At 46.6% G+C, this 13,445-nt stretch overlaps 2 protein-coding genes across 2 annotated transcripts in view; one reads left to right on the top strand and one right to left on the bottom strand.

The window, feature by feature from the left end:
- Positions 1-5,140, bottom strand: part of LOC139406201 (transmembrane protein 198-like) — a 21,290-nt gene extending 16,150 nt beyond the window's left edge. Inside the window, exons 1-2 of the mRNA XM_071148708.1 lie at positions 4,963-5,140; positions 2,082-2,317 (exon numbers count right to left, since the gene is read on the bottom strand). Coding sequence (XP_071004809.1) covers positions 2,082-2,317; positions 4,963-5,140 — 414 coding nt within the window. The remainder of the gene's footprint in view (positions 1-2,081; positions 2,318-4,962) is intronic.
- LOC139386305 (uncharacterized) lies at positions 5,139-8,165 on the top strand. Its single transcript, XM_071131817.1, has 3 exons — positions 5,139-5,157; positions 5,394-7,398; positions 7,976-8,165. Exons 1-3 carry the CDS (start codon positions 5,139-5,141, stop codon positions 8,163-8,165), a joined length of 2,214 nt encoding a protein of 737 aa, XP_070987918.1.
- Positions 8,166-13,445: the final 5,280 nt, after the last annotated feature.

The following is a 13,445-nucleotide window of genomic DNA, read 5'->3' as shown; positions in this document are numbered from 1 at the left end:
GTGTGTGCCACATTAACATGTTGAAAGCATATCACACCCGACTCATTACCCAGTTAGATAGTTCAAAAACAGCGGAAGGTACTACAGTCTCCTCTGCTTCTGCTGCTATGATAGTGGATATAGTCATATTGATGATGTTGATGGAGATGGATTAGAGTTGCGCAATACTCAGCAGCAGTGTGTTAGATTGCCCAACTCAGAAATGCTGCTGTCTATCCAGTCAGGTCTGGTTCATTTAACGGACGGACAGGCCGATGATATTGTGAGGCTACTACACAGTTTTCCATGTCTCTTTAATGACGTTCCTACTCGCACAAACGTGTTGGAACATGACATTAATGTTGGAAATGCTACACCTATCAAGCAACACCCATATCGTGTGAATGCTTCTAAGGGGAAGATAATGAGGGATGAAGTGAGATATTTGTTGGAGAATGACCTGACGATGCCAAATTCATGCCCTTGGAGTTTTCCTTGCATTCTGGTTCCTAAACCTGATGGTACGTCCAGGTTATGTACGGATTATCAAAAGGTACATTCTGTCACAATGCCAGACTGGACGACTGTATCGACACTGTTGCTGCTGCTACTTATGTAACTAAGTTGGACCTCTTAAAAGGTTACTGGCAGGTTCCGTTAACCTCACGTGCTTCTGAGATTTCTGCCTTAGTGACCCCAGACAACTTCCTACAATAATCTGTAATGGCTTTTGGAATGCACCAGCCACTTTCCAACAACGGGTTAACTTCGTATTAGCTGGCGTTCCCAATAGTAGTGCCTACCTTGATGATCTAGTGATTTATTCGTCTGAGTGGTCAGATCATGTTAACTCTTGTCGTAGCTGAATCAGAATTAGTTAGGTAACATTGATTTTTTTTAAATAATTTATTTAACCTTTATTTAACCAGGTAGGCTAGTTGAGAACAAGTTCTCAGACCCCCCCCCCCCCCCCTCCCCTTTACCGTGTGTTTAAAAATAAACCGTGAGTGTTTGACGGTAATTTAGTGGTATTTCGTTCTCACTGTTACTTTTTGACTAGTATACTTTGCATGAGTTATGTTACGGGTCTCGTTACCATCCCCCCTAGACTGTCGGGCCAAAAGGGATTCGTAACAATTAGGAACACCTTCCTAATAATGAGTTGCACCCCCTTTTGCCTTCAGAACAGCCTCATTTTGCCAGGGCATGGACTCTACAAGGTGTTGAAAGCGTTCCACAGGGATGCTGGTCCATGTTGACTCCAATGCTTCCCACAGTTGTGTCAAGTTGGCTGGATGTCCTTTGAGTGTTGGACTATTCTTGATACACAGAGGAAACTGTTGAGTGTGAAAAATCCAGCATCGTTGCAGTTCTTGATGCAAACCGGTGCACCTGGCACATTACTACCAAACACTGTTCAAATTCACTTAAATCTTTAGTCTTGCCCATTCACCCTCTGAATGGCACACAAACACAATCCATGTCTCAATTGTCTCAAGGATTAAAATCCTTCTTTAACATGTCTCCTCCCCTATTAACAAGTGACATTAATAAAGTATCTTAGGTTTCACCTGGATTCACCTGGTCAGTCTGAGTGGAAAGAGCAGGTGTTCCTAAAGTTTTGTCCACTCACTGTATTCATGTTAACTCAGTGTACAGAGTGTAATAAAACAAAATATTTGGACAGTAATACAAACTAGACAACAGGGCCCATATTCGTGAAACATTTCAGAGAAGGAGTGCTGATCTAGATTTAGCCATTTAAATCATAATGAACAATATCATATGGTCAGGGAGCTGGAGACCTGATCCTAGAGCTGATCCTAGAGCTTGTCCCAGAGCTGATCCTAGACCTGATCATCCTAGACCTGATCCTAAACCTGCACCTAGATCTGATACTAGATCTGATCTTAGACCTGATCCCAGACGTGATCCCAGACGTGATCCTAGACCTGATCCTAAACCTGCACCTAGATCTGATACTAGATCTGATACTAGATCTGATCTTAGACCTGATCCCAGACCTGATCCCAGACGTGATCCTAGACCTGATCTAAATTCAATCAAAACATGTTGTTATTATTTTTCTAAATGATTCTTACAAGTGAGGCTATGCCCAGCAGTAATCCGAGCAACAGCCCCACCATGAAGAGTCCCACGGAGCGCACCAGCATGGTGACCAGGCCACAGAGGGTACCGATGCCCAGGCCGATGCCCACCGAGGCCTCCACACTCAGCTGGGTGTCCAGGACACGCTCCTTGTAACACAGCAGAAAGATGATGACGGAGCCAAACATTAAGCCTGTTAGGAACATCACCGCCTTGAAGCAACGGTAACCTGGAGAGGAGAGAGAGAGAGAGAGAGAGAGAGAGAGAGAGAGAGAGAGAGAGAGAGAGAGAGAGACAGATTAAGGTCAGCAGGACAGACAGGAGACAGGTTAGAGATGACATGACATGCAGCACTTTGGGGTGGACACCCACCTGTCTCCATTCATTAGATCATATTTTAAATAGACAAGATGGGGGGCATACATCATTGTTGGATTTTCGATTTAATAAAGGAGCATTTTCAAATTGGAACGAACCACCATCAACTAGCCATGTATGTCTAGAAGACAAGCGTCGCCTTTCAACTCGGGAATTGAGGAAGTATCGGTGAGTAAATGTCTAAAATCCTCTGTGCTTTACACCATCTAAGTAACAATGGCTATCAGCCAGCTGGAACAGTATGAAAGGTCTGACGAGACAATATTTTTAATAACTAGGCTGAGCCAAACATCAAGCCCATATAGGACCCTGCTCAAAAGTAGTGCACTATATAGGGAATAGATTTGGGATGCATCCCATTGACTCTGTCTGACCTAAAGAGACATGCTAGTGGCGAGACAGGGGGTCAGATGAGAGAGAGGAGAGGGAAGCTGTACTCTGCAGTGCTGAGTGGGTTGGGAGAGGGAGGCTGTACTCTGCATAGCTGAGTGGGTTGGAGAGGGAGGCTGTACTCTGCAGAGCTGAGTGGGTTGGAGAGAGAAGCTGTACTCTGCAGAGCTGAGTGGGTTGGGAGAGGGAAGCTGTACTCTGCAGAGCTGAGTGGGTTGGGAGAGGGAAGCTGTACTCTGTACTCTGCAGAGCTGAGTGGGTTGGGAGAGGGAAGCTGTACTCTGCAGAGCTGAGTGGGTTGGGAGAGGGAGGTTGAATAATAAGTTGACCTGGTTATCCAACTCCTTATAACAATGAACACTGACGCTTATACCTTATAGCACGTATTCCATTAAATAATGTCAAAAGAGTACTTATAGAGGGAGAGAGAGAGAGGGAGAGAGAGGGAGAGAGAGAGTGAGAGAAAGCAAGAGAGAGAAAGGTTAGAGAGAGAGAGGGGGACGCAGAGAGAGAGAGAAGAGAGAGAAGATAGAGAGAGAGAATGTGGAGAGAGAGAGAAAAGGGGAGAGAGATATAGTGAAAGAGAAATTGAGAGAGGGGGAGAGAGAGAAAGGGAGAGAAAGAGGAAGAGAGAGAAAGAGAGGGAGGGAGAGAGAGGAGAGAGAGAAAGAGGGAGGGAGAGAGAGGAGAGAGAGAGAGAGAGAAAGAGAGGGAGGGAGAGAGAGAAGAGAGAGAGAAAGAGAGGGAGGGAGAGAGAAGATACAGAGAGAGATAGAGGGAAAGAAAGAAAGAGGAGAGAGGGAGAGGGAAAGGAAGAAAGAGGAGAGAGGGAGAGGGAAAGAAAGAGGAGAGGGAGAGGGAAAGAAAGAAAGAGGAGAGAGGGAGAGGGAAAGAAAGAAAGAGGAGAGAGGGAGAGGGAAAGAAAGAAAGAGGAGAGAGGGAAAGAAAGAAAGAGGAGAGAGGGAAAGAAAGAAAGAGGAGAGATGGAAAGAAAGAAAGAGGAGAGAGAGAAAGGGAAAGAAAGAAAGAGGAGAGAGAGAGGGAAAGAAAGAGAATGAGAAAAAGGAAAAGTACTAAACAGTTATAGTTTTACCACTTCCCTTGAAATAAAGGCTGTCCAAAGCATTCCAACATAGATAGTGGGGTTTTGCTCATGTAGATTACTGTTCAGAGGTTTGAGGTCACTTAGAAATGTCCTTGTTTTTTAAAGAAACACAAATTTTCTTGTCCATTAAAATAAGAGCCAAATTGATCAGAAATACAGTGTAGACATTGTTAATGTTGCAAATGAATATTGTAGCTGGAAATGGCAGATTTTAATGGAATATCTACATAGGCGTACAGAGGCCCATTATCAGCAACCATCACTCCTGTGTTCCAATGGCACATTGCATTAGCTAATCCAAGTTTATAATTTTAAAAGGCTAATTGACCATTAGAAAACCCTTTTGCAATTATATTAGCACAGCTGAAAACTGTTGTTCTGATTAAAGAAGCAATAAAACTGGCCTTCTTTAGACTAGATGAGTATCTGTAGCATCAGCATTTGTGGGTCTGATTACAGGCTCAAAATGGCCAGAAACAAAGAACTTTCTTCTGAAACTTGTCAGTCTATTCTTGTACTGAGAAATGAAGACTATTCCATGTGAGAAATTGCCAAGAAACTGAAGATCTCGTACAACGCTGTGTACTACTCCCTTCACAGAACAGCGCAAACTGGCTCTAACCAGAATAGAAAGAGGAGTGGGAGGCCCCGGTGCACAACTGAGCAAGAGGACAAGTACATTTGAGTGTCTAGTTTGAGACATAGACGCCTCACAAGTCCTCAACTGGCAGCCTCATTAAATAGTACCCGCAAAACACCAGTCTCAATGTCAACAGTGAAGAGGCGTCTCCGGGATGCTGGCCTTCTAGGCAGAGTCTGTTAACAGCAGCAGAGGTCAGAAAATGGACGTGTATCAGGCCACCGCCTTCGTCAGCGTTTAAAGCATCCCTTTGTTGACCTGCTTCTAAAATACGTGAAAACTGCAAAAGTAATCCAGTGAGTGCAGGTTTTCCTTTTCATTAGTAACACTAGTACCTGTAGTAGCAGTGTGATTGTCTTACCAAAGAAGCAGTATATGATGCCGAAGAGGCAGCACATGGAGCAGACCACAGAGGGAACGATCTCATAGCGACGCTCTATCTCCTCGTCACAGCTGAAGATCCACTTTGGACTCCCAGGGTCGTGGGGTGGAGAGGTCAGCTTGAAGGCCAGAAGCTGTGGCCATGAGTTCGATGTCATGGTGGCTGTAGGAAGGGGTCAGGGGTCAACTCGGATGGGCAGGGTTGAGGGATGATCAGGGAGAGTTACCAATCCAAAAAGATCCACCTGAGAGAGAAACAGAAGATGTCTCATACAGTATGTACAGCGGTGTTAGGAACTAAATAACTAGCGTGCTAATATTGTAGTACTGGCTAAGTCTAGGGGTTCCAAGTGAAAGATAAATATTACAAACAGACATACCTAAACTAAAGACTCAGAACCAAAACTAAAGGCCACGTGGCCACCAAACCAACCAGCAGCCTCACGGCCACCAAACCAACCAGCAGCATCACAGCCAACAAACCAACCTGCAGCCTCACGGCCACCAAACCAACCAGCAGCCTCACGGCCAACAAACCAACCTGCAGCCTCACGGCCACCATACCAACCAGCAGCCTCACGGCCAACAAACCAGCCTGCAGCCTCACAGCCAACAAACCAACCAGCAGCATCACGGCCACCAAACCAATCAGCAGCCTCACAACCACCAAACCAACCAGCAGCCTCACGGCCACCAAACCAACCAGCAGCCTCACGGCCAACAAACCAACCTGCAGCCTCACAGCCAACAAACCAACCAGCAGCATCACGGCCACCAAACCAATCAGCAGCCTCACAACCACCAAACCAACCAGCAGCCTCACGGCCACCAAACCAACCAGCAGCCTCACGGCCAACAAACCAACCTGCAGCCTCACAGCCAACAAACCAACCAGCAGCCTCACGGCCAACAAACCAACCTGCAGCCTCACAGCCAACAAACCAACCAGCAGCCTCACGGCCACCAAACCAATCAGCAGCCTCACAATCACCAAACCAACCAGCAGCCTCACGGCCACCAAACCAACCAGCAGCCTCACGGCCACCAAACCAACCAGCAGCCTCACGGCCACCAAACCAACCAGCAGCCTCACGGCCACCAAACCAACCAGCAGACTCACGGCTAACAAACCAACCAGCAGCCTCACAACCACCAAACCAACCAGCAGCCTCACAAACACCAAACCACCCAGCAGCCTCACGGCCACCAAACCAACCAACAGTCTCACGGCCACCAAACCAACCCGCAGCCTCACAGCCAACAAACTAACCAGCAGCCTCACAGCCACCAAACTAACCAGCAGTCTCACAGCCACCAAACTAACTAGCAGCCTCACGGCCACCAAACTAACCAGTAGCCTCACAGCCAACAAACCAACCAGCAGCCTCACAGCCACCAAACTAACCAGCAGCCTCACAGCCACCAAACTAACCAGCAGCCTCACAGCCAACAAACCAACCAGCAGCCTCACAGCCACCAAACTAACCAGCAGCCTCACAGCCACCAAACTAACCAGCAGCCTCACAGCCACCAAACTAACCAGCAGCCTCACAGCCACCAAACCAACCAGCAGCCTCACGGCCACCAAACCAACCAGCAGCCTCACAGCCACCAAACTAACCAGCAGCCTCACAGCCACCAAACCAACCAGCAGCCTCACAGCCACCAAACTAACCAGCAGCCTCACAGCCACCAAACCAACCAGCAGCCTCACGGCCACCAAACCAACCAGCAGACTCACAGCCACCAAACCAACCAGCAGCCTCACGGCCACCAAACCAACCAGCAGCCTCACGGCCAACAAACCAGCCTGCAGCCTCACAGCCAACAAACCAACCAGCAGCCTCACGGCCACTAAACCAATCAGCAGCCTCACAACCACCAAACCAACCAGCAGCCTCACGGCCACCAAACCAACCAGCAGCCTCACGGCTAACAAACCAACCTGCAGCCTCACAGCCAACAAACCAACCAGCAGCCTCACGGCCACCAAACTAACCAGTAGCCTCACAGCCAACAAACCAACCAGCAGCCTCACAGCCACCAAACTAACCAGCAGCCTCACAGCCACCAAACTAACCAGCAGCCTCACAGCCACCAAACTAACCAGCAGCCTCACAGCCACCAAACCAACCAGCATCCTCACGGCCACCAAACCAACCAGCAGCCTCACAGCCACCAAACAAACCAGCAGCCTCACAGCTACCAAACCAACCAGCAGCCTTACAGCCACCAAACTAACCAGCAGCCTCACAGCCACCAAACCAACCACCAGCCTCACGGACACCAAACCAACCAGCAGACTCACAGCCACCAAACCAACCAGCAGCCTCACGGCCACCAAACCAACCAGCAGACTAACAGCCACCAAACCAACCAGCAGCCTCACGGCCACCAACCAACCAGCAGCCTCATGGCATCCTGTTACGGGGATTTTTTATCCCAATGGTTGAACTCAACTATCACTCAAGCTTAGTCTATTTCACCAGAGGTCGTACATCTCCGGTTTAATAAAGAATTAGACAAAGTCTCAGATTCTGCAATAGATCAATACTTTATTCAGAGAGCACTCTGACTTCAAAATGAGAACACAGTCCTTTTATAACATACACACACACACACACACACAAATGAACTCACATCAGTAGAAACTCCACCTCTCTTCAGGTGGGCTGTATTTTTCCACAATACTAACACGTAGTTTCTAATTCTCTTCTGCAAGCCTAGCAATTTCTAACAGTTACTACCCCACCTAGGTTGGGGAGGCCTCTTTCCTGTTATTGGTTTCAGAGTTCTCACAAGTAGACAGTTCAGTTGGCTTTGAGTGTCTCAACTCTACCCAGCTCATATTGTGAAATAGTAACACAATGGTCTAGTCACACACATTATTGAATTAGGACTCTTAACACATACAATTATATGGTTTCAGGGTGGAATACTTTAGTCATTATCTTAAACATAACAATTATTCTATCACATCCAAAACCAACCAGCAGCCTCAAGGCAAACAAACCAACCAGCAGCCTCACGGCCAACAAACCAACCAGCAGCCTCACGGCCAACAAACCAATCAGCAGCCTCACGGCCAACAAACCAACCAGCAGACTCACGGCCACCAAACCAACCAGCAGCCTCACGGCCTACAAAACCAATCAGCAGCCTCACGGCCAACAAACCAATTAGCAGCCTCACGGCCATCAAACCAACCAGCAGACTCAACGCCACCAAACCAACCAGCAGCCTCACGGCCAACAAACCAACCAGCAGCCTCAAATTAAATAAAAATCAAGTCACATTTTATTGGTCAAATCAAATCAAATTTTATTTGTCACATACACATGGTTAGCAGATGTTATTGTGGGTGTAGCGAAATGCTTGTGTTTCTAGCTCCAACAGTGCAGCAATAATAATCTCACAACAATACACACAATACACACACACATCTAAAGTAAACGAATGGAATTAAGAATATATAAATATTTGGATGGGCAATGTCAGAGCAGCATAGACTGAGATACAGTAGAATAGAATACAGTATATATATATATATATATATATATATATATATATATATATATATATATATATATATGAGATGAGTAATGCAAAACATGTAAACATTATTAAAGTGACCAGTGTTCCATTATTAAAGCGACCAGTGTTCCATTATTAAAGTGACCAGTGTTCCATTATTAAAGTGGCCAGTGTTCCATTATTAAAGTGACCAGTGTTCCATTATTAAAGTGACTAGTGTTCCATTATTAAAGTGACCAGTGTTCCATTACTAAAGCGACCAGTGTTCCATTATTAAAGCGACCAGTGTTCCATTATTAAAGTGACCAGTGTTCCATTATTAAAGTGGCCAGTGTTCCATTATTAAAGTGACCAGTGTTCCATTATTAAAGAGGCCAGTGTTCCATTATTAAAGGGACCAGTGTTCCATTATTAAAGCGACCAGTGTTCCATTATTAAAGTGACCAGTGTTCCATTATTAAAGTGACCAGTGTTCCATTATTAAAGTGACCAGTGTTCCATTATTAAAGTGACTAGTGTTCCATTATTAAAGTGACCAGTGTTCAATTATTAAAGTGACCAGTGTTCCATTATTAAAGTGACCAGTGTTCCATTATTAAAGTGACCAGTGTATTAAAGTGACTAGTGTTCCATTATTAAAGTGGCCAGTGATTCCCAGTCTATGTTTGGTGGCCTCATTTCCAGCTGGAACACTGACTGACCATCGCCCTAATTAGCAGCACCTGATGTGATTATCAATCAGGCTCAAAATCTGGACAAGGTTTCTGCTGCACCCTGGGGAAGTGTAACCTGGATAGTGTATTTGTCGATGTCTTAACACTAACCTTGCCCCATATCATAGAAGTACTTCTTTCAGCCGTTCAGAGAGAAGAGAGAGTAGGATGGAAAGACACGAGCGACAGCTGTCTCTGTATTATGTTAGTGAGCAGCATGCAGAGCCTCTCTCATCATAAAGACACAGACAAAGGAGCCTAGCTTCCTTCCTGATCCACTGCACTGATTACTACTTGTTGGGTCCACCTCCTCCTCTCCACCTCCTCCTCTCCACCTCCCCCTCTCCACCTCCTCCTCTCTACCTCCTCCTCTCTACCTCCTCCTCTCCACCTCCTCCTCTATACCTCCTCCTCTCCACCTCCTCCTCTCTACCTCCTCCTCTCTACCTCCTCCTCTCCACCTCCCCCTCTCCACCTCCTCCTCTCCACTCCTCCTCTCTACCTCCTCCTCTCCACCTCCTCCTCTCTACCTCCTCCTCTCCACCTCCTCCTCTCTACCTCCTCCTCTCTACCTCCTCCTCTCCACCTCCTCCTCTCCACCTCCTCCTCACTACCTCCTCCTCTCCACCTCCTCCTCTCCACCTCCTCCTCTCTACCTCCTTCTCTCCACCTCCTCCTCTCTACCTCCTCCTCTCTACCTCCTCCGCTCCACCTCCTCCTCTCCACCTCCTCCTCTCTACCTCCTCCTCTCTACCTCCTTCTCTCCACCTCCTCCTCTCTACCTCCTCCTCTCTACCTCCTCCTCTCCACCTCCTCCTCTCCACCTCCTCCTCTCCACCTCCTTCTCTCTACCTCCTCCTCTCCACCTCCTCCTCTCCACCTCCTCCTCTCTACGGGGCACTGAACCCCGCCGATCCTCTACGACTGGAATAACGACATAATCTGCCCGAGGATTCCAACAGGCCCCTCAGGCGCGACGCCCGCTGAAGGCCCATTCTGCTAACCTGCTAGGCCTGCTAGCTACCTAGAGCTACTTGGAACCCTACTAATTCCACAACTGGTCTATCAACGTCACCGCACGAAGAGGCAAAAACAGACTTACCCCCATCGCGACGTCCCCCAAAGGCTAACTTGCTAGCCCCGGTCTGCTAACTGTTAGCTTGCCGGCCCGGTCTGCTAACTGCTAGCTTGCCTTCCCCGGTCTGCTAACTGCTAGCTTGCCTTCCCCGGTCTGCTAACTGCTAGCCCCTGCTAACTGCTTGCTTGCTAACCCGGTTTGCTAACTGCTAGCTTCCCAGCCCCGGTCTGCTTACTGCTAGCTTGTTTAGCCCCGGCCTACTAACTGTTAGCATCGGCCTGCTAACTGTCTAAATCGCCATGTCCTCAGTCAGCCCAGCCACTCACTGGACCAATATGTTCACTTGGCAACGCATGCCTCTCTCTAATATCAATATGCCTCGTCCATTACTGTCCTGGTTAGTGATTGCTGTCTTACTTCACTGTAGAGCCTCTAGCCCTGCTCAATATGCCTTAACCAACCAAGTTGTTCCACCTCCTACATATGCGATGACATCACCTGGTTTAAACGTCTCTAGAGACTATATCTCTCTCTTCATTACTCAATGCCTAGGTTTATCTCCAATGTACTCACATCCTACCTTACCTTTGTCTGTACACTAGGCCTTGAATCTATGCTATCGAGCCCAGAAACCTGCTCCTTTTACTCTCTGTTCCGAACGAGCTAGACAGCCAGTTCGTATAGATTCAGTTCCTGCAGTGCCTAGCCCCACTCCCACTACCCAGGTGCTCTCATTTGTTTATTTCTGTAACCCTAAAAGCCTTGGTTTCATGCATGTTAACATTAGAAGCCTACTCCCTAAGTTTGTTTTACTCACTGCTTTAGCACACTCTGCCAAACCGGATGTCTTGCCGTGTCTGAATCCTGGCTTAGGAAAACCACCAAAAACCCTGAAATCTCCATCGCAAACTATAACATTTTCCGCCAAGATAGAACTGCCAAAGGGGGCGGTGTTGGAATCTACTGCAAAGATAGCCTGCAGAGTTCTGTCCTACTATCCAGGTCTGTACCCAAACAATTCGAACTTCTACTTTTAAAAATCCACCTTTCCAGAAACAAGTCTCTCACTGTTGCCGCTTGCTGTAGACCTCCCTCTGTCCCCAGCTGTGCCCTCGATACCATGTGAACTGATTGCCCCCCATCTATCTTCTGAGCTCGTGCTACTAGGTGACCTAAACTGGGACATGCTCAACACCCCAGCCATCCTACAATCTAAGCTTGATGCCCTCAATCTCACACAAATGATCAATGAACCTACAAGGTACAACCCCAAATCAGGAAACACAGGCACCCTCATAGATGTCATCCTAACTAACTCACCCTCCAAATACACCTCTGCTGTTTTCAATCAAGATCTCAGCGATCACTGTCTCATTGCCTGCATCCGTAATGGGTCTGCGACCTAACGATCTTCACTCATCACTGTCAAACGCTCCCTAAAACACTTCAGGCCTTTCTAATCGACCTGGCCGGGGTATCCTGGAATGACATTGACCTCATCCCGTCAGTAGATGATGCCTGGCTATTCTTTAAAAGTGCCTTCCTTACCATCTTAAATAAGCATGCCACGTTCAGAAAATGTAGAACTAGGAATAGATATAGTCCTTGGTTCACTCCAGACCTGTCTGCCCTTGACCAGCACAAAAACATCCTGTGGCGTTCTGCATAAGCATCGAATAACCCCCGTGATATGCAAGTTTTCAGGGAAGTTAGGAACAAATATACACAGTTAGGAAAGCTAATGCTAGCATTTTCAAACAGAAATTTGCATCCTGTAGTACTAACTCAAAAAAGTTCTGGGATATTGTAAAGTCCATGGAGAATAAGAGCACCTCCTCCCAGCTGCCCACTGCTCTGAGGCTAGGAAACACTGTCACCACCGATAAATCCACTATAATTGAGAATTTCAATAAGCATTTCTCTACGGCTGGCCATGCTTTCCATCTGGCTACCCCTACCCCGGTCAACTGCCCGGCACCCTCCACAACAACCCACCAAAGCCCCCACCATTTCTCTTTCACCCAAATCCGAATAGCTGATGTTCTGAAAGAGCTGCAAAATCTGGACTAGAGGTCGACTGATTAATCGGAATGGCCGATTAATTAGGGCCGATTTCAAGTTTTCATAACAATCAGAAATCGGTATTTTTGGGCGCTGATTTTGCAAATTTTACTTATTATTATTTTTTATACCTTTATTTAACTAGGCAAGTCAGTTAAGAACACATTCTTACTGTCAATGACGGCCTAGGAAAGGTGGGTTAACTGCCTTGTTCAGGGGCAGAACGACAGATTTTCACCTTGTCAGCTCAGGGGGATCCAATCTTGCAACCTTACAGTTAACTAGTCCAACGCTCTAACCACCTGCCTCTCATTGCACTCCACAAGGAGCCTGCCTGTTACGCGAATGCAGTAATCACTAGCTTTAACTACACATGGTTGATGATATTACTAGTTTATCTAGCGTGTCCTACGTTGCATATAATCGATGCAACGCTGGGGGATGATTTAACAAAAACGCATTTTGCGAAAAAAGCACAATCGTTGGACGACTGTACCTAAACCATAAACACCAATGCCTTTCTTAAAATCAATACACAGAAGTATATCTTTTTAAACCTGCATATTTAGCTAAAAGAAATCCAGGTTAGCTGGCAATATTAACCAGGTTAAAATGGTGTCACTTCTCTGTTGAACTGATGTTTTATTTATATGAGCTTTTCTTTGTTTGTTTTGACTAATAGGCTCTTTTTTTGGTGCATCGTTGAGTTTGTACATTTTTGCACGCAGAGTCAGGGTATATCGTTGAGTAGTATGAGTTTGTACATTTTTGCACGCAGAGTCAGGGTATATCGTTGAGTAGTATGAGTTTGTACATTTTTGCACGCAGAGTCAGGGTATATCGTTGAGTAGTATGAGTTTGTACATTTTTGCACGCAGAGTCAGGGTATATCGTTGAGTAGTATGAGTTTGTACATTTTTGCACGCAGAGTCAGGGTATATCGTTGAGTAGTATGAGTTTGTACATTTTTGCACGCAGAGTCAGGGTATATCGTTGAGTAGTATGAGTTTGTACATTTTTGCACGCAGAGTCAGGGTATAACGTTGAGTAGTATGAGTTTGTACATTTTTGCACGCA

The sequence above is a fragment of the Oncorhynchus clarkii genome, chromosome 3, assembly GCF_045791955.1.
Source record: "Oncorhynchus clarkii lewisi isolate Uvic-CL-2024 chromosome 3, UVic_Ocla_1.0, whole genome shotgun sequence".
Lineage (NCBI taxonomy): Eukaryota > Metazoa > Chordata > Actinopteri > Salmoniformes > Salmonidae > Oncorhynchus > Oncorhynchus clarkii.
This window is presented reverse-complemented; position numbering and strand designations above follow the sequence as displayed.

Excerpts from the sequence above, each read along its gene's own strand:
- LOC139386305 (XM_071131817.1), top strand. Across the intron at positions 7,399-7,975 it reads AACCAACCAGCAGCCTCATG|CAGCCTCAAGGCAAACAAAC; the intron begins GCATCCTGTTAC and ends AAAACCAACCAG.